The sequence below is a fragment of the Gymnogyps californianus genome, chromosome 28 (genome assembly GCF_018139145.2).
Source record: "Gymnogyps californianus isolate 813 chromosome 28, ASM1813914v2, whole genome shotgun sequence".
NCBI lineage: Eukaryota > Metazoa > Chordata > Aves > Accipitriformes > Cathartidae > Gymnogyps > Gymnogyps californianus.
In genome coordinates, this window is record NC_059498.1 from 7,054,117 (window position 1) to 7,081,760 (window position 27,644).

General features: G+C 52.0%; 3 protein-coding genes across 7 annotated transcripts in view; 1 reads left to right on the forward strand and 2 right to left on the reverse strand.

The window, feature by feature from the left end:
* Positions 1–17,792, reverse strand: part of DNAJC7 (DnaJ heat shock protein family (Hsp40) member C7) — a 25,746-nt gene extending 7,954 nt beyond the window's left edge. Inside the window, exons 1-10 of one of the 2 annotated variants that reach the window (XM_050911953.1) lie at positions 17,710–17,792; positions 7,512–7,600; positions 6,858–6,982; positions 6,652–6,765; positions 5,994–6,068; positions 4,299–4,417; positions 3,787–3,940; positions 2,837–3,001; positions 1,689–1,780; positions 434–507 (exon numbers count right to left, since the gene is read on the reverse strand). In XM_050911953.1, the coding sequence (XP_050767910.1) occupies positions 434–507; positions 1,689–1,780; positions 2,837–3,001; positions 3,787–3,940; positions 4,299–4,417; positions 5,994–6,068; positions 6,652–6,765; positions 6,858–6,982; positions 7,512–7,600; positions 17,710–17,792 (1,090 nt within the window). Of the gene's footprint in view, positions 1–433; positions 508–1,688; positions 1,781–2,836; positions 3,002–3,786; positions 3,941–4,298; positions 4,418–5,993; positions 6,069–6,651; positions 6,766–6,857; positions 6,983–7,511; positions 7,601–16,064; positions 16,098–17,709 lie in introns of those variants that run through there. The other variant, XM_050911954.1, reaches the window with a different exon arrangement.
* A 343-nt stretch (positions 17,793–18,135) lies between these two features.
* On the forward strand, positions 18,136–20,730 carry NKIRAS2 (NFKB inhibitor interacting Ras like 2). 4 transcript variants are annotated; one of them, XM_050911959.1, is made up of 4 exons: positions 18,136–18,173; positions 18,434–18,560; positions 18,827–19,068; positions 19,480–20,730. In XM_050911959.1, exons 2-4 carry the CDS (start codon positions 18,467–18,469, stop codon positions 19,717–19,719), a joined length of 576 nt encoding a protein of 191 aa, XP_050767916.1. In that variant the 5' UTR covers positions 18,136–18,173; positions 18,434–18,466; the 3' UTR covers positions 19,720–20,730. The 4 variants fall into 4 exon arrangements, with proteins under 4 accessions (XP_050767916.1, XP_050767918.1, XP_050767915.1 ...); XM_050911961.1 differs by lacking the exon at positions 18,136–18,173 and having other exon boundaries at positions 18,337–18,560; positions 18,827–18,905; positions 19,009–19,068; positions 19,480–19,644; XM_050911958.1 differs by lacking the exon at positions 18,136–18,173 and having other exon boundaries at positions 18,337–18,560.
* ZNF385C (zinc finger protein 385C) overlaps positions 20,659–27,644 on the reverse strand; it is an 89,198-nt gene continuing 82,212 nt past the window's right edge. Inside the window, 4 exon segments of the mRNA XM_050912086.1 lie at positions 20,659–23,955; positions 24,718–24,831; positions 25,057–25,244; positions 26,885–27,214. Of these exon segments, the coding sequence (XP_050768043.1) occupies positions 23,731–23,955; positions 24,718–24,831; positions 25,057–25,244; positions 26,885–27,214 (857 nt within the window). The 3' untranslated portion in view covers positions 20,659–23,730.

Sequence of the window (27,644 nt, forward strand, 5' to 3'; positions counted from 1 at the left end):
GGTCAGGTAGCTAATTAAAGCCTCACTGTTCACTTAAGGCTGTTTCCAAATGTAGGTAAACGTCTCAGTGCTATTAAACCAGTATTAGAAACTGAACTGCAAGGACTAAGGTTACTCTGTCCGTTTCATTTCGGGCTACTAAAAAAGCAAGACGACAGTTCAGAACAAGAACCAGAACCAGATATTCTGAACCTAGTGCATTGCTTCAGCTACAAGCTAAATTATCTTCTCAGCATTCAATGCTGGGAGAGAAACCAGATTCTGAGACAGGCATTTCAGAGTGCTTCTGAGGACTTTTCCACTATTGCCCTGCTGGGGTAAAACGCTGCCAATCAGAGCATACTGTGGGGGAAAAAAGCAAACAAAAGCAACGACAAAAAAATTGCCAGTTAAAGGAAACTTATGCACACAAAAAGAATGCCAATATGCTCACCTTTCGTTTTTTCTGTCTGATAAACCTTTTCATAGTCTCTTACAGCATCTTCATATTGTTCTGTGTCCATATAACTGTGGAAAGAAACACTGGTGGCCAAGGTGTACTTCACAGGAAATACCAAACGGGGGTTCAGGTACAAGCTTTCTGGATGGGTATGAATTAAGGAAAAGATGTGCACTGGACTGCAGAAAGACAAATCATTAGAGGAACCCACAAAGGGTCACTGCTGGACTGACTGGAAGCCCAGACACCTGCTATTTGTGGGAAATCCTGGCACAGGAACCTGTACTTTGGGCTCCAAGTGGAGACTGCAGTCTCATTTGGCAGCACAAGTTCTACTTTAACGATCTGATAATTACTTTATCCAGCCGCAGGAACTAACACCAGCCAGCAAGATTTCAAAGAAGCTGGTGCAGAGTTGAAGCTCGTGCAGAGCTGTACACTGGCAACGCTGGTTAGAAGTGACAATCTCGGCACCTCAGAGGGACGTGTGCCTGTCTATTAGTGTTTCAGCCTTACTCACTAACTACTTACTGTAATTTAGCAATTACCGAGACAACACTGAAGGTTCTAAATTAAAATGAATGCATAACGGGAAGGCTGCAGTAACGGTTTTGGTTCCTCTATAAGCCAGGCAGCTTTGCCACAAATTGGGGAATAATCAGTATTGAGGAAAGTAGCAAATAAATCCATAGTCAGAACAGAGCTTTGACTGCTTCCCTGGTTGGTGCCGAGTTACAAAGGAGACATACCGACCCGACCTTCCTTTGTACAACTCGCTCAGCCTCACTGCGCTACACTGCAGTATTATCTAGGGCTGAAATATGTACAGTCTCAGCTGATTTCTCCTTTATGGGAAGCAGGGCATCCCATTTCAAAATCTGGTTTGTTGGAAGCGTGAACAGCTCTGCCAGGATAAGATCTCTTACCCGCAGCGGCCCTTCTGAAAAAGCTTAAGAGAGAGGCTCTCTGGGACAGAACATCTTACATTAATCTATAAACATAATAAGTCAAGCTTTAGAACAAATCCTGCCTAAATACAACAATCAATAGGCAGTCCCAGATCCATGCAGGCAGGACAGACTACATAGAGCTTCCCCTGTCTCCTCGTCAGCATCAGGAAGAGGCCCCTTAAGACAGAACCTTTTATTCAGTTAAGCTTCAGATTTGTTATCCCTGTCACTCAGTGCTGTAGGGAGGACGCTCCTACCCACAAACCTGCTCAGCATGTCCATTATAAAGGTCTACTTACCATTGTGCTCTCCTCAAGTATGCTTTGATATACGTGTCATCCAGTTTTACTGCATTCGTGCAGTCGTCTATTGCTTCTTCAAGTTTCCTAAGCTACAACGTCAGACAGAAGTTAAGTGAATCCCAATCAGAGAACAAATTCTACTAAGTAGCATTATGAATTTAGGCAACTGAAAGGTGTAAAGAATCTTGGAAAATTTCACTGTTTTGTGTGTCTGCATCTAGGAAATTTTTTCCAATCCCCCCAAAATACAGAGCTTTTGTTCCCTAGGGAAAAATCAGAAGCTTGGCTAGTGAAATGGTAGAACTACGTGGTGCTTCTCTTTAAGAAATGCACTTGGAAACAAGGGTCCTCCTGAGAATGATCTGAAAACCAAGTTACTCTGTGTCCAAACTAATTCCCAGACAGGAAAATAAACTTAAAAATATGTAAAAGAATTTTTTTTAAAAAAAGCATGGTTTGTTTTCAGACACAAACAGCCATGTAAAATATCCATTACTGCTGCCTCCAGCTTATCCCATTTCCCAGGTTTTGAGAACAGCCTCTGTCTCTTGACCAAGCGGGGGTGTTGAAAAGCCTCGACGCTGGCAGAGCGGGCATCAACACAGAGACAGCTGAGGAGGAAACATGCCTAGAGGAAATGCAGGGTGGAAACTGGAAGCACTATCACATGACTGACTGTTTCTCTGGACAGTGGATGACTGAAATACAACAGCAAACCCGGAGAAAGTGTCCGGGGTTTTTAAATTAGGTCATATTTTTTTAGATCAAAACCCAAAACAAGACAGATGATCTACAAGAAGAGTAAGAAAAGAAAACAAATCTCCTCATTACCAGGAAGGAAACAAATAAGGATGCCTTTATGCTGATTAAGATAAGGCTAAACCACATTCCTCCTCTCCCTCCCACTCTGTGCAGCCCAAGTATTTGAGTTTTGTTTCTTCAGGAGTCAACTTTGTTGGCTGTTTGGAACAGATCCAGTCATTGTGCAAGTACAAAAACCTGAAACGTTGCCTATAGCACTAGAAAGACTCAGCTGCCCCAGCAGCCAGAGAAGCCTATGCTTTCCAGAATGACTGATTTGCAATTTATAAACTACGTGGTGAGGAATACGATGAAAGACTACCTGCCAGGCGACCATTTCTTACCTTTGAATTAACTGTCCCCCGGTTGCAGTAGAGTTTGGCATTTGTTTTTATGTTATTTGGATCTATTCCTAGTGCCTCTGTGTATAGTTCATATGCTAGTTTGTAGTTTCCTTCTTTGAATGCTTTATTCCCATCTTCTTTCTTTGCTTTAAGTGCTTTGGCATTCTGAAAGAAAATAAACCCTGGATAAGGACATGAGGTAAGTGGTTCAGGGGTACCAAGCACCTTATTTTGCTGGGTGAGGGTCCTCAAACCTAACTGTTCTAATTTGGTTTCAGACACCATTACAGGATACAAAAGTCACAGCCTTGCTACAGCAGCTGAAACGAGCTGTAAGCATTCTGCCTTTCCCCCAAGAGAAGCGCTAAGGAACAGCCAGTGCTAGTTACAGGCATGCTCCATGGGAACAAAGGTTGCCTAATGTTTAAGATGAGAACATGATGGTGAAGTAAATTTATGTGTTTAACAAAAATAGGAATGGGATCTCACTTTTTGAGAGCTTATACAAGTAAACAGGTTTAAAAAGTCAGTCAAAGAACTACAACAGAGTAGAAATGAGCAAAGGAGCAACATGAAAGGAACAGTGTTTAAATGCAAGTCAACCTGTAGGCACTAATATGGAATCTGAAAGTCAGTTCTTTTAGAACTGATAGACCTAGTTTTATTGCTCCTATATCTGATCAATGAACAAAGAAGAATGAAAGGGAGGCAGTCTTCTAAGTATCACAGTCTTCTGAGAAAGAACTTCTAGCAACTCAGTTTTAGCTAAAGCAGCAGCTGGCTGTCTTTGGGAAGGGTTTGACACACTACTTGCTACTGGAGATCTGGGGAATGATAATGTTGTGGGAGGGAGAAGGGATTGATCCAGCAGAACCAAGTTAGGTGTTTGGTTTAAAAAAAAAAAAAATCCTGGTGATTTTGCAGTCCCATCCCCAGTATCCACAACTTACACGGCAGGCAAGACATGCTTTCTCGTGATCAGGAGCCATTCTGAGCGCTTGGACAAAGAATTGCACTGCCTTCTCAATACAGTCCTCATAATAAAGGCAGAGACCACGGACATACAGAGCGTCTGCATTTGTTGAGTCCATTCGTAAGATGTCACTGTAATGAGAGACATATTAAAAAAATGAAATGTTTCCCTATTCGTTTCCTTCTGATCTCCAAAAGCACGCTTCCTCCGCCAAAAGATTTAGTTATTTTATCAAGCCTGTGGTACAGATGTGCAAAAAGTATGGGAACTTGCTCAAGCAAGACTGCTGGTTATTAACTGAGTCTAAATACAGTTTCCTGGTAAGATTAACTTTAAAGGGGATAAATTAATGCACTCTTCCTCATCACAATTTGCATTAAGGACTATCTCTTTTTTATCTTCTCTCATTCACTTCGGGCTGTGGAAAACAAGCAGCAGCCAGGACGCACCACCAGCTGTTACTCAAACTCTAGACCTTCAGACGCTCACCTTGCTACAGACTGTGCTTCTGGGTAGCGACCCAATAATGCTAAACATTCGGCCTTGAGGATTTTGAATCGGTGACAAGCAGGAGCAAACTCCAAAGCACGATCCATGCAAAATACAACCTGGTGCGAGAAAAAACACAAATGTGAGCAAAGCAAGTAGCCAGAGGCCTGGTTTGAAAGGCTGCACCATTACCACACTTGAGGTTTCATACTTGTCTTTGAACAGGAAGATAAGCGTGCAGACACCTGTCTCCTCTGCTGCTGGAGGCATATTTCATTAGAAAATTTTCCTTATGTGCAGGTTTTTTGTCCTGTCTTTTAAAGGGCTTTTCGTACAAAGGTCTGTGGCACCTGCTATGTTACTATGACGTAGTCCTACACAGAAAATTCAAGGGACACCTGTAGAAGGTCCATCCCTTTAACTCTTCTGAAATTGTAGGCCCTAAAGAAAAAGCCAAGGAAGACAATTCTGCCCCTGTTTCCTGCATTATAAAGACATGTGGGAAGGACAGAAATTCAATAGATTGAGACAGTTTGGACTGGACAAAAAACAAAAAAGTACAGTGCAGGGACTGATCTTACACTGGTCTGACTGCAATGGGCAGGGTGACCTAATAGGTCTTTTCCATCTCGGCCTCTCTGGTGGGGACATCTGCACGAGAACAGGGTCATTGTTCCACCAAGGTTCATCTGCTTCCCCGGCCCGTGACATCACGATTGCCCGCTGTGGGAAGCACTGTGCTCCAGACTGAGAAGCCAATGGCTTCTGGGTGAGGAAGGAGCAAGAGCAACTCTCCAGAAACAAAGATCACATTTCATGCAAGCCTCCGCAGTGAAGTGAGACGGGAGAAGTGAAGGGACAGATGCAAAAGCCCAGAACACGCAGTACAGGCAGGGCAATTGCTACACCTGAAATCCAGATTGACCATACATCCCATTTGCTCCTCATAACCAGGTGATACAAAGCTGGGATTTACCCTTCCAAAATCTTGAGCTTAGACTAAGAGTCAGTGACCTGAACAGCGTGCTTAATGTGCTGGACAATCTCCTTTCTGGGCCAAACTTGGGCCTTACATGCATCCACTGAACAGAAACAGTTGCATGAGAAGTGTTTGGTGCCTTTCAGATTTCATGCTGTCATTTCTTGTTATATCAGGTCAGTACCAGCTGCATCCTGTTACAGCCCTTGGGAAGAAAGATTTGGAAACAGTAACGGAGAATGCCCCACGCAGATCTGCATTCCTCCTTCAATGACCCTCACTATAATACTGGCAGACAGACTGCCCCTTTTTTTTTTTTTTTTTAAATTAAAAGAGTTGAGAAGGAAGAATCCTGGCTATGCATTTTAGGAGCAAAGCGTGATCAAATGCTGCTGCTGACAAAATCTGCATCAAACAGCTCATTCATGGTTCCACTCACCCTGCAAAGCAAACAGTAATAGAGGATATTCAGCCTGAGCCAGTCACCCTCTTCACTTTTCATTCGTTCAGTGCTAAGAGAGCACGAGCTCTGCCATTTTCACAACTACTACAGTTCACAAGACAGCCCTGCTTCAATAGCAAAAGTATGTTGTACCATGCCTCCCATTAGGACCCAGTGAATGTCAGGCACGGAAATTAGACATGCATCTGGCTAAAATGGCCAGGTAAAATATGTCAGTTCTTAATGCTACAGGAAATAATCAAGTTAATCTTACCTTCCTGAAATCCCGTTTCTCAAAATCCACTTCAGCTATTTTTTCATACTCAAGCACAGTACTGGCGTTCTTCAGCTGAAAGACAGGAGAACACAGCAAGTGTTGCAGGACAGTCACTGCTCTGAAACGCCATCAAGCAGCGTTTAAGCAGCCAATCCCTAAAGCGTCAGAGCAAAAACTATTGCAGATCATGGAACAATAATGCAGATTACATGAATACTTCTACTGGCATGAAAATCAGTTTGAAATCAAGTGACTTAACTGGTCGCCCAGGAAAATGTACCCCTGTGAATGAGATATCAAAGTGGCAGCAGCCTTCTACATACTGCATCAGCCATTTCTGTGTTCCCTTACCACCATTTACCATTTCTCCTCTGGAGTGCTGGGTGAAAGACCAGCTTAGCCTCCACGCTTTTCTGCTAAGAAGAGACAATCGCACACAGAAGTAACTGTGCAACCTGGCAGTCTACTGAAAAACAGATACAGAGGCTTTGACAGCATCTCACTTTTTCCCATTACCTCACAGCATGCAAACAGTCATTACTAATGATGACTGTGATTCCACCTTGCAAATTCGAAGCAAAAGGCTTACCAGTTCAATCCATTCCCTTTGACAGCCCCATCTATTGGCAATATTTAAATTTCAAGAACCTCTTACCTCTTGCTGCGCCTGGGTATTCTTATGATCCAGTTCTAAAACTCGTTGAAAGCAGCGGCTGGCAGCCATGGCATTCCCTAGGGAAAGATGGCACTTCCCTTCCCGTAGATGGCCCTGAGAAGACAGTTAAAAGGGAGCTGCAAGCTGCAGCAGGTGGAGACAAGGGTATTGAGACACGAATAAGAAGGAGGAAGTTTTCCACGTACCCTTACAAAGCTATCATCCAATCTGACAGACTGCTGAGCATCTCCCAGTGCTTCTCGGAATCTCCCCAACATCATGAGTGTAGCAGCTCTGTTACCATAATAACTGGCATTATTAGGACAGGTATCTGAAGAAGACATAAGAGCACTCGCTGTTAGTGTAATGCAAGCAGCTATACAACTTGTAGAACATATTAAAAAGCCATGACTGGATTAAAAACTCATATTCCCTCCCAATTTACAACGTCACTTGAGTGGCTTAAGATGACGCACGATGGTCAAGCAGCTGTTCTGAATAGCAAGCGATAAGACTATTGCTCCCCACACTATACACAGGAATAAACTCTCATAGAACTAAAGTTTGTGGTGTTCAGCCTGGCAGCACTGCTGACCCTGCATTAGAGGGAAAGCTGGATTGGTTTCATGTTAAGAATATCCTGGCTGGAGGAGAAACAAAGAACTGCTGCAATCACCTACATTGGCGCTGACTTGCATTATCAATCCGGTGAAATTTTACAAGGTAATTAAAGCAGGCAAAAAGTTTTCATCCAGCGTGTGCCGTTAGAAACCCTGCTGGTATATTTTAAATCAATAACCAGCTTTGATTTTTAGACATGGTATTCAGCAAAGATTAATATTATCACCAACTGTTCTCACCTATGGCTTTTGTGTAATAGTTGTAGGCTTCATTGTAATCTTTCTTGGCATAGTATGCATTTCCTTGTTCCTTGAATGATTCTGCTTCTCTGAAAGGAAGCAAAACAACACATTTTAAGAGGAACTGAGCACCAGAACAGATTCTGACCATGACTGAGCATTTGATCCCCAAGCAACCTTAGTACAACTCTTCAGTGCTCCAAAATGCTTGTAGCTGGTTGCTGCGAGATTTCCTCTGTACACACTCTCCATGAGAAAACAGCACACCTCGTGTCCTGCTGCCTCTCAGATACTTCATCACTTTGCCAGGGCCAGGAACAGGGATACTCAGGGATACTACCTAGCTGAACATTACAGGAACGCAATAGCAGACTAAAGCCGCCTTTGAGTACCCTCCTTTCAGTCTCAGATGCACTGGCTTCTCAGAGTCCAGCAAAACTCCGTTGCACATGGTTAATCAAACCAGCCTGCTCCTGTGAGGTGCTGCATAACCTCAGCAGTCACTGAAGTCAAGAAACAGAGTGCTGTCTATCTTTCAGAAGTAGTCCCACATACTTAAGAAGCAGGGCCAAGAACAATTTCTACATTCAAAAGACAGCTAAATCAAAGAGAAATAAGGGTGTAAGCCTCAAGCAGAAGCTTGGCACTGCCTTGGCAACAGGTCCAGAAATAGTCCTCACACTCAAGAGCAAGCATTTGCAGAGACAGTTTAGGACATTTAAAAACACACAACATATGGTTTAAAGCAGCATCCCTTAAACTCTTGAAAGCAAAGCTTCCCCTGAAGGAAATTAAACCCTTCTTTTTCTTCTCCCATCTACCTTCACCTTTTTAGATAAGCAGTCTGAGAGGGAACTTGTACCATTGTGTTGAAGTTTAATTCAGCTTCACTGAATTAAATTCAGTGATTTAGTTCACTTGCTTCCCCTCCTAGACTGTTTAACACGTAAAAACTGAGGCCAACTCAAAAGAAGCATCACCCCGCTCTAAGATACAGCAGTCAAGACTTGCATCGTGCTTCTCGGACTTCACTGCTGTAGTCAGAGACACAGACACTGTTTGTCCACTCTCCAAAGCACTTGCACAACCAGAACTCTGGCCCCAGACAAAGACAAATTCTAACCATCAGAACAAAGACCAGCTCAGACCCCATCCTTCATGTCCCACCAGGGACGCGGCCAGCATATCTACGAGCCCCAGCTACTCTCTCCTTCAACAACTAGCAATCTTCTGCTAGAGCAGCCCAGTCGCGGAGATCACCTGCACAGGGGAAATGACCATATCACAAGCAGTACAGTTGAAGTTGATTATTAGAGATCACCGTATTCCTCTTGGATGACTACCAACCGATCTGAACATAACCTTTGCTGAAGCAATGAAGCAGAAGCCAAGGAAGCTAAAAGAGCTGGGTGACCCCCCAGTCTGCCAGAGCGGAGCTGCACTTGCGGGCTCAAACATGGGTGACTTCCAGGCTGTGCTGAAACGTTGGGCTTCAGCATTTTCTTGAAAGAAGGATCCAGAAGTGAAGGTGTCTCGTTGCACCACTTGCTGCAGGAAAGCTATTTACAGGGAAACCCAAGGTGAATAACAGCAAGGCAAATCAGAGAACACAGGACTAGAGAGTGAAGAGTCATGGGACTTTTTACATACAAATAGCTCCATCCAACTCCAGAGTAAGCATGAGCTGTTCAATCGCTCTTGGGGCTGAGGAGCTTTATTTCTGTGTCTGGCAACACTATTGTAACAGTCAAAGGCCTGAGTCAGAGCCAGTCTTCAGTCTACCAGGTAGTATAAAGACAGACATAATCTTTACCTTTAAAAATTTAGGCTCATCTACCGCAGAAAGTATAATGCAAGTGATCCGCTTCTATATTTCTGTACACCTTTACAAAATTCTCAAAAATTAGATGCAGGTTTGGGCACGTTACAGGACTGGGTTTTGCCCAGAGGAAGCAAAGACTTTTGTCTTTCACGAATAACATTCTTAATAAACCTAACAGGATAGAAGCTGACTGTCTTCACTGAAGGCGGCAGCTACAACACATTCAAAGAGCGGAAGAGGTGCTCTTGCTATAGAGGACATACTGTTAGAATGTACCGTAGTGAGAAGCCTCTTTCAGTATATAAAACAAAAACTGAAGGGAAGGCTGCTGACTAGTCCTGCATTTTAATAAGCTGCCAAATCCAAGACCTGAGGGTGCAGAGCAGACTTGGTAAGAGTCAACCACCACTCTGCATTTTCATTTCAGAAGTACCTAGAGATCAGATCCTTGTGCAAGAAATGCATTTGTCTACTGGAAGCTGCCCTCACTACGAAGCTGCCAACCCAGGACAGACTGAACTCAAGCCGCAGCGTCCTCGCCGAGGGGGGAGCGCTGCCAGAGCCCCCCGGCGCTCCCAGGGCACATCTCGGCAAAGGCAGCGCGGGAGCCGAAGCAGGGAGGAGGGACCCCACCAGTGAACGAGAGCAATGTTCAGCAAGCCTACTAGAGAAAGAACAAAGGGAATTGTATTGAAACAAGTTCACATGTTTTTAACCTCATTCAGGCTTGCCATTGGCCATTCCCACACAACCGCCTCATGCAGAGGGTTGTTTTCACTGAACCATCACAGTTTTGCCAGCTGGCAAAACAATAGACACAGGGAGCTGCCACGCCGAGGGCCCGCGGGCCACAGCTGAAGTATGTGCTCTTCACTTTCATTTTTAACTTTTGCTATCGGCTACACTCCAGCAATGGACCAGATGCACCCCTGCTGTAACTCTGCTGAAGTCAAACAACAGAAAGAACACACAACCACATTGCTGTATTTATTTGAAATAGGATGAATAAGTAGCAGGGTGGCAAAGAAACGGGTTAGCACACGCACCCCACTGCCTCAGAAGGGTCTTGTCAGGGCTCCGGGTTCAGTTCACCCCCGCTGCACCCGCTCCCGTTCCAGCAAACGGTGAACTCCCCCATCTGAGAAGGGAAACTGCCGTACCTCCTCCGCCCCAGCCTTCCCACCACCTTGCCCAAGGTAGGTGCTTGTTCCACAGCCTTGCTCTTCCTCAGAAGCCAGCACACTGCCAGACCCTGAACAGCAGTACAGCACCCCTCCGTGCTCCTCCTTCCCTGGGGCCACAAGATCTAGCAATGATTATGTGCCTGTTGGATGGATCTGTATCGCAAGCGGAAGGACTCATACTTTGCATGATTAAAAATGTGTCCAAACGCCACCACCTTTTTTGAATATTACAGATCAAACATTCAAAATACAGTGGAAAAACTAATCAGCAATTCTGCACTTCTGGAACCTTGGCAGTAAGTAGTTTAACCAAAACTTTATTCTCTTGTTTCTGTAATCATAAATGGAAAAGAAAATCACAGATCCTATTGAAGTTCCTTCCCTCAGAAGCTCTCTGTTTTATAATCTAAAGAAAAGGGTGAACAGTATTAATGCCAGAACTCATCTGAGCCACCACTGTAACCTGCTTAGCATACGAGTCCCTGATTCACAAGTCTTTTAGCAATTTTACCTGTCATGTTATGAGGAAGCATCGTCTAATAGATACAGCTAAAGGGCTGAGTGCCAGAGCATCCTGTCTGCCAACAAACTGCTGGGGAGAGCTGGGAAAACGGGAGAAAGAAAACAGATACATGGCAAAACCAACTTTCACATAGCACTGGTGTTCTGAGATGCTAGAGAAAACACACAAACACCAGAATTACTGTTTTCTACTCTTTTTTTATTGGTCTATTTTCCTTTTAAGCATTTACTTTAACACAGATTGACATATCAACAAGTCACAGCGCCTCGGATAACACCAGGAGAAAGGAAGTACACAGGTATTTCTATTGCTCACATGGCTTAAAGCTTAACGATGAAAAAAGATTGTGAAAGAAAAAGCAAATTGCCTCCAAAGCACAAAGGCAAAGCCAGTTGCTGGAAATGCAAGGCTTGTGGTCTGAGATCCTAGACACAGAACAGAAGCATCTCTCCCCAGTCGTGCTCCACTGACATAGAAAGCACACAGAGAAAACAGTTCTTGTTTACCACGGTCTCTGGCTATAACAAGAAAAAATGCAGATCTCCTGATATCACTGGTAATTGTTTCAATCCAAACAGATGCTGCAGCCTGAATGAGATCATTCTGCATCTCGCACTGATGTAGGCTGCATTCCCCACTTGCTACTTTTGAAACTGAAGAAGAATCGTGCTTTGCTAAAAATACGATCCAGGCTGAATGGATTGCTTTGTGAGGGGAGGTTAGTGTCTTCTCAGGGCCTCTCCACACTGGACACAGAAGACAGGGAAGAGTTGCACCAAGGATCTCAGGAAGAAGCTTGTCTTTCATTGCTTGCGTGTACCACGGGCTCACAAGGAGGGAACTGTTTGGAGTAACTCTCCCTGCAAGCTAGTCAATTTTTTTTCCTCTTTTATAAGATTTGTCAGGACCCCTAATTCTTCAAGTGCTCTGGCCCCGGTCACCCTAGAGGACCTGCCACCAAGACAAGCAGCAGCCCTGCGTTCTGATGCTCCCCTCGCACACCCAGGGGCTCAGAGGACACAGTGCGAGGAGCTCGCTGCCTGCCTGGTGGGAGAAGGAACGATCACAAGGCTCCTTCTATTCCCCGTGCCCTGCCGAAAGCTCAGCCCCTGCTCATTCCCAGAACAGAAGAGCTATGAGAAGCAGCCATCCCGCGCACCAGTGACACAATCCCACGCTTGCCTAACAACTTCTGCCTCCTCCTCAGAGTTTCCACACGCTGTCCCTGCTCGAGTGCCGATCATGGCTTCCACCCCTCCTACTCCAGCTCCTAACGAGACATATGCAGACCTACCTCGCAACACACCTAATTTTCTAAGTTGTTGGAAACTTTGGGGATCTGTACAAACAGCACCTCCTGGGTCTAGACGTGCTGGCACAGACGCTGTGCACACAGGTACACGCACTCAAAGCAGTACTTCCCAGCTACAGAAATCCAGCATTTAAGCAGGTGGCAGACTTGCGCTCTCTCAGCTCTCTTGACCCTCACTCCTACTTCATTTCCTGCCTCCATTACAAAACAGTGACAAAAACCCTAAAATATCTAGGATTTAAGGAAGGCTCCAAAATCCTGTCCTGGCCAAGCAATCTTTTTTGGGATGCTCTGACAAAAGGAACACACCTGCCTTTTCTAAGCAATTCTTGCAGAGAGTTTTTCTTTAATAGGATACAGAGCCTTTATCCGGCATTTTTTTTGGTTGAAATCCAGTCCAGATTCTCAGCTGTCAGATGTTACTCAGCTGCTGAGGTAAAATAAGTTTGGTGATCTCAATACAGTTTACAGCAGGCAGATGTCTAGAGCTTAAAATTAGCTGTCATATTTGCCACTGGACATACGATACTCTCCCCTGCCTTCTTTCAGGACTCAGAAGGGAAGCCAAACACTACGTGGGCCACAGAGATACACAGGGTATGCTTCTCTGTATGCTTTAGAAACCCTTCCTCCAGGTTAGGTTTTACACTCTGATTCAGAGCAAAGGGAATCTCTCTCTCTCTCTCTCTCTCTCTAAGCTCCCATCCGTAGTGTTCGTGTTTTCTGTCTCTGGTGCAGAAAACAACACAAAATCATATATAACATATACTGTGATCACCCTCTGCAGCTAGGCAGCGTGATGCTGACCCTATTGCAGTAGAGACCAAACTGAACACAGAGCAGAACCATGCAACACATTTCTCCGCACACCAGCACCCCCCACTGAACAAGGAGCAGGTTTACCACTAGCTGCAATGTAGAAACGAAAGTGACAACACTTGGGCACAGCAGGCCCCAAACCAGGGAAATCTTGAGTCTGTACCTGCAAATATCTGCATGGATAGTCTAAAGACTCACCAACTGAAACATAAAAGCAAAGGTCTGCCTCAAGTCTCTCACAAGAGCAGACAACAGCAACGTAACTGACGTTTCATCCAGAAGGCACACAAAAAACCCATGCTATCCTCTACCCCAGAACACTCCCAGTACCCGAGGACAAACTCAAACATGGAAGACCAAAAGCCGCAAGAACCAAAATATGCCACAAGAAACCAAAGAAATGAACCAAACCTCTCCCTGCAGCTGTAAGTGAAAACGGCCAGACGAGCCCTGAACTTTAATTGCGCAGTTATGTAACACACCTCGCTCGCAGAGCTCCGTATTAGCCTAATTCATAGCAATGGCACGCTCATGCCTGGCAGGGTCACATCATGGCTGTCGTGAAAACCCACAGAAGGGTCTAGAATCAGCTAGAGATTGCTTTTTTCCACAGAGGCCTAAATGAAGGAAGCCAGCCAGCTGTAAGAATTACATGGTAAAACAACTGCATCTACAACATGATTCACCCTAAAAAAGCATGTCTCATCTTAAAGAAAAAGGCTGGAATTGTAGCTACTGACCATCTTTGCATACTGTACAAAGCGACTACCTAATTCAGAGTATCCAAATACTCTGCAAATTTATGGGAGAGGAAACAACTATGTGAGCAGCTCGTGCTGCTCCTTGTATTATCATAAGATCATAAAGTAATTACATATTAGTAAAAGAGGCTGGATTTACAGCCTGGGAAACTCAAGTGCCCATTTACAAGCAGAACAGGAATAGTGGAACCTTCTTCAGGCTATCCCATAACGATGCTTACCTGCCAACGGTGCCCCTACAGCCGACTCAACCCTGCCACTCCTGCCAGCACTCCCTGTGAAAGCAGTCAAGTAACGACATTTGTTCACGAGGAGCCTGACCAAGATGCAACTTATTTCACGCAAAATAGCAGTGGAAAGACTCTTGCTACTCACCAACACCCGACAACCTCCAGGCAACATCTGTCGAACTAATTAGTGACCCAAAGTCAGGCAAGGTCTGAAACCTTCTTGACTTCTGCCCAATTTCCTTTGTGTGGCAAATTTCACATTCATTGCTTTACTAAGGTTAACTATGATTTCCTACTGAGGCATCAACATATCTAAAGTCTGCAGCAAAAGCACTGTAAAAGCACCAGTCTAGGCAGATTATTTCATAATATTTTCCAAACAATTTGAGATACTTCTTTTTAAGAGGCTTCCACATCCTCCAGTGTTGAAGAATGAGGAGAAAGATCCAGCCTTAAGCACGCGCATCAGACAGAATCTAGAGCTGCCAGGAAGATGACAAGGAAATTCTCCCTGGCAAAACTCCAGTGACCCCAAGCTCGCAGACCAGCTGGGCCCAAGGAAAAACTGTCCCCGTGGGTTAGAAACCTTTAAAATTAATTTTTAAAAGTTATTTTTTTGCAGGTGGACCAGTCCCTGACCGCACCACAACTCAACCCCTGCTCATCAGCTGCTCCCCAGCAGAGGAGCTGGCACTAACAGCACCACTACCCGGCAGATAAAATTAATGCAATTACATCAACCCTTTTCCATAAGGACCCCCACAATTTATGCAGCAGCAGACAATAATTATCCTGTGACCACACTCTATTCCTCTCCCTTAACCTGTGAGTGAGCTGTTCGGCATGTTTTCAGCTGTTTCAGCGCGTTAGTTACAATCATTCTGAAAAACAGATCTCCACTTTTGCTAATTTCCTAATTTTCATTAAGCCACAGAGAACAGAATCATGCATTTAGACAAAGGTGAGTCCTTAAGCAAAGTATCTGTATCTTGTCGTACTGTAATTCCTAAACAGAAGTACAGAACATGGAAACCCTTGATGCTGACTTACAGCAATGATTCAGAAAAGGTTTTCACTTATTGTTGCTGGTTTTTTATAGAAGCTAGCACAGACACATCATAAAGGCTGTACTGAATCAGATTGAAGTGTATGTCTGTGCATGCCCATTAATGTGGAGTGCCTGCACAGCCCTTACACAGTTCAAGATGTTCTACAAACATCAGGCACCTAATTAAGCTTCCAACTACTCTCCCTAATACAGTGACTATCGCCCTAATTTACATTAGATCAATTCAGCCACAGAAGTTGACTGACTGATGTAAGCCAGGAAGGGCCAAAGTAGAGAAGAGGTTAATGCACAGGACCCCAAGAAAATCTACCCTGGCTGGCAGAAAGGCATGAGTGTGTAAGGCCTGCACTTTCTGAGCAACCAAAAAGAATAACTGGAAGTAGAATAATCATGTCCTACCCACACATTTCTCTTTTAGCAAGATAAAGGAGTAATATCCCAACAACAACAAAAAAGGAAACATTGTGAAAGCACCTAACAAAAGCACTGCATGCTAATAACCACAAACTACGGCACTGGCCTTTTGACACCAAGAAAAACCCAGATGCGCGACACTGCCTCTGTTCTTCACAGCTGAACCTTCCCCTCAGAGCAGGGCGAGGTCTGAACGCTGCCCACAAATTCTTCTACTTCTGCACCTGCTCAGCCTTTCCCAAGAAGATCCCCCTACTCATGACTGGTTTCCTGCAATGAAACTTGGGAAGGAAGAAGGAAGGGTAACGTTAGAGGTCACTATCAGAAGATGACTGTGCCTTCAGCATGGTTTTTACATTTGGATATTTTTAACATTTCAACCACCACATTTAATTAGCCTGGGGGAAGGAATGACTTACCCATAAACAGGGCTTTCCCAACTTTACAGGCCATGCAACTTGTCGGTATTCTATGCGCAACATTCAGGTGCCTCTTCAGCAACATATAATTTAACTCCTTAGAATGACATCACCAGGAAGCCAGCTCCTTCTCAGTGCGGCTCCTTAAGCCTTCAATTTCTGACAGTAAACAAGCAGCACAAAACACCTCAGGCCATCAATATTATTTTGAAAATACTGTTCCTCAGAGGCCACTTTCAGTTTTGTTCCCTCCCTTTAATTCCATCCACTGAATAATTTTCTAGAGCAATTGCCTCACCTTCTACAGAAATAGTTCTCTCCTCCCCAGTTCCCCAGGAGATAACCAACTGCCAGCATTAGATGCTGCAGAACCAGCGGAGTTTCCTAGACATTGGACCTTCCCATCTCACTGCCTGCAGAGCCTGCAACGCTCAGCTGCTGCTGGGAACCAGCTCACTTGCTCTTGAGAAGAAAACGTGCAAGAAAGGTTGGGATCCCCACCACCCCCAGCCTCAGACAACACTGCTCCCCTGGGCAAGGTGCACCAGATCACTTTAGAAATAAACCAGTTACTGGAACCTGAAGAAGCTCTTTAATTAGGATAACATTTTCAGAGCAGGACTCTGCCCAAACATTCGCCTGCAACCGACATTTTTCCCATTATCCACAGCAAGGCAGGACAGAGTAAAAATTGCTGTGTGTAGATTTCAAATGGTACCAGGGACAAGGGAACTGGGTATGATGAAGAGAAGAGCACTCAAACCTATGAGTTTGAAGCTTCCCTTCTACATCACAGTTTAATACTTTCCTCCTCATCCTCAGTGACGGGAGAAAGCTCTCTTCAGACACCAGCCTGTGTGGCCTCGAGATAGAAAGGATGTTAATTATATTTCTAGGACACTCAAACTCTAGTTGACTGAAAACAGCCTGACTCCACCACAGGGTTTATGTTCTAATCCTGGTACACACGGAGGCCATGACACCTCACATGGGACGTGCAGCCAAGACATCCCGAAATAAAGCGTCACCGGGCAGCAAGCACAGCCCTGCACCGCATGTGGCATCTCACAGCCCGGGGCGGGACTGCGGGCCCTCGCTGCAGAGCCCCGGGTGGGAGCAGCCAGCGCTTCCCTGCGGGACGAGGCTCGCCTTGGAGTAAGGCCTTTACCCTCAGGGCCCGCCCCGGGCAGGGACCGGCCGAAGCCCCCCCGGGAGCGCACCCTGCCCTGCCCGGTGGCCAGGAACTGCCGGCACCCCAGCGCGCACCCGAGCCCCGCTGCTCGCGGCCCGTTGGCGCTGCCGCCGCAGAGCTCCCGCAGCCCGCCGGGCGCCGCGCCGGCCCCGCGGAGGAGGCCGGAGGGGCCCTGCCCGGCCACCGGCGCTGACCCGCGCGGGAAGGGCCGGCCAAGCACCTGCGGCTCCCCCGCACCGAGGCCCCGGGACCGGCCGCTCCGGCCCCGTCCCCCCCGTCCCCCCCCCCCCCCCCCGCTCCCCGCAGCCCAGGGCCGCCCCCGGCTCCCCCAGCCTTACCCGCCCGCCGGGCCCCGGCCCAGGGAGCCCAGCCCCACCCCGCCCGCCAGGAGGGACACCGGCCGCCCCCTCCCCTGCCCGGCGGGGCGAGGCCAGCCCGCGGCAGCCGCTCTACCTCCGCGTCTCCTCCTCGCTCTCGGGCTCGCCGGGTCCCTCGGGCGCCGCCATGATCACATCGCACTCGGCCGCCGCCGCCATCTTACCGCCGGGCCGGGCTAGGGACGGGCGGCGGGGCGAGGGCGGGCGCGGTGCCGGAAGGGGCGGGGCTTCCGCTGACAACGACGGCGGCGCGCCGGCCGGCACGAGCGGTGCTCGGGCGGGGCAGGGCGGGGCGGGGCGGGGCGGGGTGGGGTGGGGTGGGGTGGGGCGGGGCGGCCGCGGGGTCCGCCCGCCATGAGGAGGCCGGGGATGGGCCCCGGCCCGGGCAGCCGGTCGGGGGCACGGGGGGCACCGGGGAGGGGCCCCTCACCCGCCGTCACCGCGGCCCGGGGGCTCCCGGCAGGGCCCGGTCCGCCCGCCCGTAGAGGGCGCTGTGGGCCCGCTGGGCCTCGCTGCACCACTTCCGCCGCCGCCGCGCAGGTGAGGCCCCGCCGGCCCCTCAGCCCGGCCCGGCCGCAGCGCTGCCCCGGGCGGCCCGGCGTGGACGGTCCCGCAGGCTGCTCTCCGGGCCGGCTGTGGGCACAGCCGCGTCCCCTGCCCGGTGGCCGGCAGCTGCGGGCTGGGCCTCCCGCCTCCCCTCGGGCCCTTGTCCCCGCCCGGCCTGGGCCGTGGGTGCACGCACCGAGCGGTGCTGGCGGTCCCCGGCCCCGCAGCCCTCCCCTGACAGCCGTGTTCCGCAGGCGGATTCCTGCAGCGGCCCTGGGTGAGGCAGCATGGGGAAGAGCTGCAAGGTGGTTGTGTGCGGCCAGGCCTCCGTCGGGAAAACGTCTATCCTGGAGCAGCTTCTGTACGGGAACCATGTGGTCGGTGAGTCGGCGGGGGGACGGGGAGGGAGCCTGCAGCAGCCTGCCTGGGTGCCTGGGTGCCAGACAGCCCCTGTGCTGCAGGCAGGCAGGGCCTGGCCCCCTTGGGCAAGGCTGTGCCTGGAGACCCCCTAAACACGCAAGCAGTGGGGGAGGAGGAAAGACTCGCTGTCCTGCCCCAGGCCACCCGGCAGGACGGCTCTCCGGGTTGTGCCAGGGCCAGCTCCCTGGCCAGGGTCCCTGTGACTCCCTTGCCTGCCTCTCTGGCAGGCTCCGAGATGATCGAGACCCAGGAGGACATTTACGTGGGCTCCATTGAGACGGACCGGGGGGTGCGCGAGCAGGTACGGTTCTATGACACACGGGGCCTGCGGGACGGCCTGGAGCTTCCCAAGCACTGCTTCTCCTGCACGGACGGCTACGTGCTGGTCTATAGCACTGACAGCAAGGAGTCCTTCAAGCGGGTGGAGCTCCTCAAGAAGGAGATTGACAAGTCCAAAGACAAGAAAGAGGTGAGTACCCCAGGGGAAAGGGGCTGCAGAGTGGGATCTGCTCCTCTTCTTCAAGTTCTCACCCAGAGACTCTCCTTTCCTCTAGCTTGCCACAAGACAGTGACAGGGGTCTCTGTTCCGTAAGACTCTCAGTGGTAACTGGCTATTGTCCCAGGATGCTTTCTGAGTGTGCAAGTGCTCAACAGGCCCTTCCACTTTGGGGCTGGCTTGAGACACACGGACCCGAACAGGAGGGGAACCCGCCAGAAGGGAGCGCTGGGAAATGTCGTGTTTTAAAAAGCCTTAGCACGGAGGGGGAATTAGCTGCAGGACTGGGCCTGGCACTGAGCGTCTTCAAGGCAGAGCCAGGCGGCACCGCTCAGCTCTGCATTTGGTACCTTCAGGGATTCTTCTCACCCTTTTTTTGAACAGGTCACCATTGTGGTTTTGGGCAACAAGTGTGACCTGCAGGAGCAGCGCCGGGTGGACCATGACGCAGCCCAGCACTGGGCCAAGGGCGAGAAGGTGAAGCTGTGGGAGGTGTCCGTGGCTGACCGGCGTACGCTGATCGAGCCGTTCATCTACCTGGCCAGTAAGATGACACAGCCACAAAGCAAGTCTGCTTTTCCCCTGAGTCGCAAGAACAAGGGCAGCGGATCCATGGATGGCTGAGCCTTGTTTTCCCTTCCCTTCCATTGCCATCTCCTCTTCCTCACCTCCCTATTTCCCTTGCACGTACCTCCTGCTGAGCCTTTTTGGTGTCGCGAAGCCTGCGGGAAGCACGGTGGCATGAGGAATGGGCATCCCGGGGCTGGGGATGGTCTTTGAGGATGAGAGAGGTGACCCACCTCCCTGCACTGGGACAGGGACCGCTCTTTTCACTGCCCAGCCCCTGCAGATGTTGGAGGTGCTACAGGAAAGCCGGGATTCACCGAGTGACGCCCCTCTGCTCTCTGGGCACAGGCTGGCAGACCCGAGGGCCGTCGGCTGCTAGAGGGGAGGCACAGCGTGGGGCTGGCCAGCAGATGGGGATCAGCTCCACGGCTGAGCACAGCCGGGCCAGAGGAAACAATTCCCCCCTCTCTCTCTAGCTGCTCCGTTTTCTGTTTACTGATACCATTGAGAAGCGCCCGTTTGCTGGCCCTGCCTCCAGCCCAGCCGCTGTCAGAGCAGCTCTCCCCTGTCCTAGCCCAGCTGGCTCTGCGGTGCTGCACTGTTCCCCGGCAGATTGCCCCTTACCTGGCAGTGCTCGCGGCTCCTTTACGTGCAGAAACATTCAGTCATCCTGCCCCAGTGAATGCATAGTGCAGAGCAGGGCAAGATGCTGTTATTGAGGGGAGGGTGCCCACATCCACCACACTGCAGCCCTCCTCTTCCTCAGTGCAGACTCGGTCATGACCTTGGAGAAGCTGGGTCTGTGCTTAGCCTGCACACCCTGATGCTTAGGGCTGTGGCAGCTCTCGCTGCCCATCTGTCACGGTGCTGATTCTCCTCTCGGAACCACCACAAGATAAGGGAAAGGTGTCCCCGTCCTGCCCAGCAACACGTGTTCCCTTCAGCTAGTCTGGATCTAGGGGAAAAAAAAAATGACGAGAAAGCCCTGGCTTGTTTATACTTGTTCCTTTTATTTACTGAGTAACACAATAAAGCGATGAGATTCGATTATCAAAATATTTTCCTTTTTTTTTTTTTCCCAACAGTTATAGTACATCAAAAAAATATACAATGAACATTACAGGAGGGGTACTGGCCAAGTCCCTAGAGTCTGTTTATTCCATTTTTGTGGGGTTTTTTGTTTTTTTTGAATCAAACTGTTCACGTCACTCCAAGGTTATTTACAGAGGGGCACACGTTATTGAGCGCTATGGACTATGCCCTACTACCTAGTACAGCATATGCTAAGTCAAAGGCAGTAAATGCTTTGGATAGCACAGGAGCAGGGAGGGTTCTGGAGGCGGGGGGATGCGATAGAGGGAGCATGTTCTTACGCAGCTCGTTGCAGTATTATTGTTATTAGAAGGAATGGCTTTCAAGGGGTTAAAGTGCCAAGTGTAGGAGTGTATTAGGACTCCACTGGTGGAGGGGTGACGGGAGCAGCCACCGCTGGCTCCAGCACAGGATTTTTAGAACAAAATGCAGGGGAACGACCCACCAGTGCCAAGCGGCTCCTGCAGGCTGGAGCACGGCCGCAGCCGGCTGCTCCCGGCTCCCCACGCTCCTGAGGCTGGTGGGCACGTTGCAGGAGGGGACGGGCTGCCCTCCTCTGCTGTGGCCAGGGCTGGGAGTGACCGGCGAGGCGGCCTGGGGAAGAGCACAGTGAGGTGAGCAGGGGGAGGGCTGGAGCCGGGCTGACCACGGGCTGCTTGGCACCGCGACGCTGTCGGAGCTGTGTCCCTCCTGCCGCCCGCGGGCCCCAGCCAGCGCAGGCTCCTGTCCTGTGGGATGCGGGGTCCAGGCTGCACGTGTCCCCTGGGCTGTGGGACCATCTCCCTGTCCCTGACAAAGCCATTGCTGCTGGGAGCCTTCCTTCCCTCGGCTGCTCTCTCAGCCAGGTCTCCCACCACCACTGTAAGACCTTTCGGTCCTCTCTACCCCCAGCCTTCCATACAAGCTCGCTCTTCTCCTGGTGCTCTCTCCGCTTCCCTCCTCCCCTGGGGCGGAGAGGAGATGCCCTGAGCAGATGAATCCGTACCCAGGGGCTCCCTCGCACTCCTGTCCTCTGCGGCAGGAGCGCAGCGGTGGCACCGCGGGCCAGTGCTGCCCACGGCACGAGAAACGGGCCCTCCCCACGCAGGCGTACGGCTCCGTGCCGCCCCCACTCCCTCTGTGCAGGTTTCCTGCCCTCGCCCGAGGCTCCAGCTCTTTCCGCCAGCTCTGGGAAGCAGAAGCATTTCAGCCGCCTGAGTTACCCGTTGGCCGGTTCCGATTCACCTCCCATTGCCAGGACCCTGGCCTGAGCATCGGTGTAGTGCGCTGGGCAAAATCCTCCTGAAATCCAGGCGTTGCTTATGGCCAAGATGTCGGATATGTGTGCTTGTGCGTGTGGATTCCCAGGTGCACAAACCGACCTGCCTCTTCCCAAGGGCTGGGAGGGAACGTGGGCCACTTCAGAGGTCCCTGAGCCAGCACCCTGGGCCAGGGGACGGGAAGGGAATCGTCTGCACAGAGCTAAGTGTTGCGTTGTTGTTTTCTGCTCCGACCACCACTCCTGGCTGTACCGACAGCATGAGCACCAAAGTAAAACGCAGACAGCAAATGCGGCGGGTGAGCTGCTCCCCCTGGATTGCATAGATCGGGGTGGGTTGTCACTCCAGCGTAAGGTCCGTTTGGGTTGCAACTTTCCTGCATATTTCTATTTACAGCAGCGCGCTGGGAACCCGGAGCGCCGTGGTTACAGTTTTCAGACCAGGTCATCGCTGGGCTTTCTGAGCACAGTGAAAAGCAGAGCTACGGCTTCGGGGTCCCTCCGGAGCCCAGCTTTCTGCAGGCTACGACGGGAACGTCACAGGAAGAGTGCTGCACGTAGGCTGCGGTGCTGCCTGCTCCTTCGTACCTGATTGTCCGGGCTGCTGGGGACACCCTTGTTTTCGGGAATCATTGGTAACTCCCTGGAAGCTCCTAACAGGGATGGGGTTGGAGGGCCGGGCACAGCGGCGGGCCGGCGGGCGAGCAGCAGCATTGCCTTTCACTGGAGAACCGAAAGTGCTTTCGGGACATCCACTCAGCCTCACAGCGTCTCCCGGGAGGTAGGGGCAGGGCTGTCCCCCGCGGGTGGGACAGAGGCAAACAGCTGGCGCCGAGCAGAGGGTCACCTCGGGGAGCCTGCACCAGGCAGCCCGGCTCTCCTGTCCTCGCTGGGCTGGAGCAGAGCCCGTCTCCAGCGGCATGCCCACGTTGTGTGCTTCTCGGGGGCCAGGGCAGGGGCAGTGTGCTTTCGGAGGGAGGAGGCGCCGGGCCTGGGCTTCGGCTATTGCTCTCGGAGTGAAGATACGGTCAGCGTGGCCGGTGCCCGCCGTGGCGGGGGCTCTTTGGCTGGTGGGACGTAGGGGGTTGTGGGGCGTAGGGGGCTGGTGGGCAGCATGGAAACCCCCAGCCAGCACAGGCAAGTGCGGGGCTGGCGAGGGCATGGCCAGCCCGGTCTGAGAGGGGAACTGCCAACCTTCTGCTTGTGCTGGGGTCGTTTCTGCCAGTAAGAGCTGGGCTGAGAGTCCCCTCGCAGTTCCCTTCCCACTGGGCTGGCAGGGACCAGCCGGCCAGAGGGATGCTCCTTCCTCCAGGGACCAGCCAGCTCCTCTTCTTCCAGTCTGGTAACTGGGAGGGTGATGAACAAGAAGCCAGCGGGCCAAGGACAGGCAGGCCCTCGCGACGAGACGGTCCTGGTGACTCAGGCACCTTCCTCTCCCGTGCGCTGCCCAGCCGTGTGATGGGCTCCTCCGCTGAGCACGGGGCCAGCACGGGCCGGGGGAGCGGCGGGGATGCACGGCGGGGCTGGCTGGGCTCTGCTGGGGTATCTCGCTCCAGCAGGAGCCTGCTGGAAGCAAAGGAGAAGCCAGGGTTGATGTCTACGACTATGGTTTCCCACCAGCCAGAAGATCAGCCTGCCCGGGAGCGCTGCCCCACACCACGCAGCCCCTGCAGCACAGCCCGGTCCGCGGTGGACGGACCCTCGGTGGGCGAGCAGCTCTAGTAGGGTGCGAAGACGATGGGGCCCGGCGTGGTGCGGACGTGGGCCGGTGGCGTTCGGAAAAGGGCTGGTCCGAGGATCGGGGCTTGGAAGAGGGTGGTGGCAGCGGCTGGTCTCAGGGCGAGGGGGCCAGGCATGGCGCAGACGGCGGCCGCGGTGAGCGGGCTGGGCAGGAAGCGGGTCGCCAGGGTTTTGGTGAGATGCTTCTGCAAAGCCAGCTTGGACTGCGGGGAGGGAGGAGGAGACACCGTGAGGCACCCGGCTGCAGGAGAGCCCCCAGCCCCAGCTCCCCAGGCCCCAGACAGGCAGCCCCGCGGCAGCCCCTGCCCGTGTTCGCTTTCAGCTGAGCTCTCAGCACGTCTCCGCAGTAAACGCAGCCTCTGGCCCCGACCCGACCCACACTCCATCCCACAGCCCGGGTCCCTCGGCTCAGCCGCTCCCGGGTCAGAGCACGCAGGGATGCCCCAGTCGTGACGACCTCCCCAGGGAGGTCCTCAGCCCCATCGTCCCGGCCTGGAGACCTGCCCTGGCTTTTGCAATGGCTGGGCTGTTCCCTGCAGCAGTGCTTTCTTCTGCTGCCCTGGGATGACTTGTGCTGCCAAACTCTCTGCTAAGCTATGCGTCTCTGCAAGCAAACACTTAGGCTTGGTTTAACTGAGCTGTCCCAGCCCCAAGCACCCAACCATCACAGCTCTCCCATTCTGAAATCGCGAAACAGGTGGAAGAATCACAAGAGCTGCAGTTGTGGATGCTGCTGCCAGAGGACCTGCAAGTTATTCCCATGCGTTCCTTCCCATGAATAAAGACTCAAAACTCCTCTCGCCACTACAGCCCGCCCTCCCCAAGGGATGCAGGTTAGATGTGATGATGGGAACCGAGGCTTTAAGAAAAGCAGCCCCTATGTCTCTTATTGCAAGAGATGGCTAACGTGGCAAACGATGTTTCAGAGAGCAAACCGGGTGGGTAATTTGCAGGGAGACAGATACCTTGAGAATACTCACTGCGAGGGCAGCGTTCTTCTGCAGCTTGTTATAGGGGCTGTACTTGGGCTTGGGCGGCTTCCCCGCCAGCCTGTCTTTGTGCCTCCGGCTGCTCATGTGCTGGGAGAGGAAAACAGCCGGATCACCCGGAGCCAGGACAGCGAGGGCAGACCCACAGCAACCGCGCGGCTCGGGTCCACAGGGGACACCCATCACCTTCTTGCAGGGGACCGTCAGGTGCCCACCCCCCGAGCCCCCAGGGCCCGTGCAGAGGGGTCTGCACCCCCCCACCCAGTGCCCCTGCGTTCCCAGGGGAAAGGCCCGCGCCAGGCCTGGCATCGTCACCTGTTTGAGCTGGGTCTCCGAGTTCACGTAGATCTCGCACACTTGGCAGTGAAATGCCTTGTTCTGGATGTTGATGCTGCCCTTGTTGCCGATCCGCTTGGACTTGTGCCCTGCCCGGGAGAGGAGCTTGCCTCGGCCTCGCCGCATCTGGGTGCCGTGACCTTCCAGCATCGACTTGTGCTTGGCACCTGGGTGGCGGAAGGGACACTCAGCAAACACTGACTTTGCAAACAAACCCAGCGCCGTGCCGAGTGCCGCGGCAGCAGGAAGGATGCCCTCTGAGCAACCCACCCGACAGCGCTGTGCGTCCCCCCTCCCGTGGGACCCCGGTGCCCCCACCGACCTGTGCCCGGCAGCACTTGCAGGCAGAGGGGACAGGGAGCTGCCTGGGAGTCCGGACTCTTGCCGGGGATGCGGCAGCCCGTTCCCAAACCCTGCCAAGCTCTCGTGGCCAGCTGCGCTTCGCAGGCAGACCAGAAGTGCTCAGCTTCCTGGAGACCCCCCCCGCTCTCCATGTGCCAGACCTTCGGAGAAACTGCTATTTTAAGCGTGTGCCGGAGCCTGTTGCCTGTCCTCGGGCGTTAGCACAGTCTGCAGAGCCGGGCACGCGTCGCCTGCCGTGCTGCAGCATCTGAGCCGTGCCCAAGGTCAGAGAGGATCCGGCCGCAGAGCCAGGAATAGCTCAGCAGGGTTACAGGAGGCGGGGAAGGAGGAACCCCAAATCCCCGCACACCTAGGGACAGGGCGCCCTGTCCTGCCCCTGCCAGCGCTGGGACGGCGGGGTGGGGGTGAGCAAGTAATTTAAGCCGCTGCTAATTCATTCTATTTTTTAAGGCGTTAAGCAAGGAGCCCGAGTCCGTGTGACAGCCACAGAGGAGCGCAAGCCTGCAAACATTTTGTTTGTTTGTTTGTTCGCTCTTTTTCCCCAAATCAGCTCCTAAATTTGTAACCGGAGCTGACAAAAGCAAAAGGACACATTTGCAGCTAAGCCGCAGCTGTGTCCTGAGCCGATGCCTGTGCATGGCTGCTGCTGCCGCCCCGGCAGGCACTTGGGGCTGGGGGAACTGGATCCCAGTTCTTGCTGAACTGGGGGAAAGAAGGCCCATCCCTTTAAAACTGGGGTGCCCGTCCTTGTTTAGCATCCTCCAGAGAAAGGGGCGAGCCGGGAGCTGGCGCTGCAGGCCCCGCAGACCCCGCTGGGGGTCCCCCACACCGGGGCTGCCGCCCCACCACCACCGCCCCTGGGGGGGTCCGGCTGCCCCCTCCTCCCCTCCGGCCACCCCAGGCTGCAGGGGGACCCCCGCCAGCCCCAGACGCCTGCCTGCCCCGAGGGGGCTGCCATGTGCAGCCGATGAGCCATCGCTTGCTGCTGGGCTCCGAAGCTCATTAGATTCCCAAGGGGTTTCTCAAAATGATCACGAGCCCAAACCACCAAGCTGCTTTTGGAAGGACTACCCTGGGTCTGGAAGAGGCACCGGCACTCTGGTTGCCGTCAGCTTAAAGCCAAACTGCAATGGAATATAAAGTAGCCTCCAATCACTTGATTAAATGTATCTGAAAATGTCTTTAATTAAGAGACATGAACAATAACAGAGCATTTGACCTTGCTAAAATTCACTCCACAAGCTGCAGCACAGGTAAAACACCACCTCTTATCTTTGCAAGCCACCTTAATTAACCCTTTTTAATTAAAGCAACATCCGTTAACGCTCGCCATTTCCCTGCAAGGCTGTTTGGTGATGGGGCACGGCGGGGCTTGGCACGGAGCCCAGGACGGAGCTGCGAGGGGCCCGTCCCCCCCCATCCCCGGCGCGGGCGATGCCCTTACCGGTGTTGTGAGCCTCCAGCTGGGACAGGGAGTTGACGGTCACTTTGCAGGTGGGACAGTACAGGTGCTGTTTGCTCTTCTTCCCCTCCTTCTCGCTCTCGGGGGCCGAGCTGACGCTGCTGCCCGACTCGGCTGCCTGCGCCTCACCTGCCTGCGCGGCCGAGGAGGCCACGCTGGTGGCGTCCGAGGTGCCCTCCGACAGCTCCGAGGCCGGCGGGGAGCCCAGCGGGGCGACGCTGCCCGACAGCTCCGCGGGCGACTCCTCGGCGCCGGGTGTCAGCCCCAGGCTGCTGCACTCACCCTCTGGCTCCTGCAGGCCGTTGGCTTGAGCTGGCGGGAGGGAAAGGAAAGGGGGAAAGGGGAAAAAAGAAAGAAATGGACAGAAAGGGAAAGTTCTCTGTGCTTGAATGGGTTTTCTGGATTTCAGAGAGCACCCCTGTCCTCCCAAAGACCAACTCAGGCACCGTCTGCTCACATTCATCCCTGTCGAGGATGGCTCTGCCCAAGGTCTCTCCCATTACCGCTTTTATCTGTGGCTCGTGGCAGCCGGGCTCAGCACAAAAGCCTGGGTGAGCTCCGGTGCTGCCTCGGCGCGGGGGGATCTGGCTCCTACCAGCCCGTCCCTGCGCGGCAGCAGAGTCCTGGGGATGTGCGAGCCCTCATCAGGGCACGGGCAGGGAACGCCTCCTCTCCTGCAGCCGCTCAAAACGTCTCCCAGAGACACCAAATCACAGGGGAAACACTCGCCATTTCCCCCACA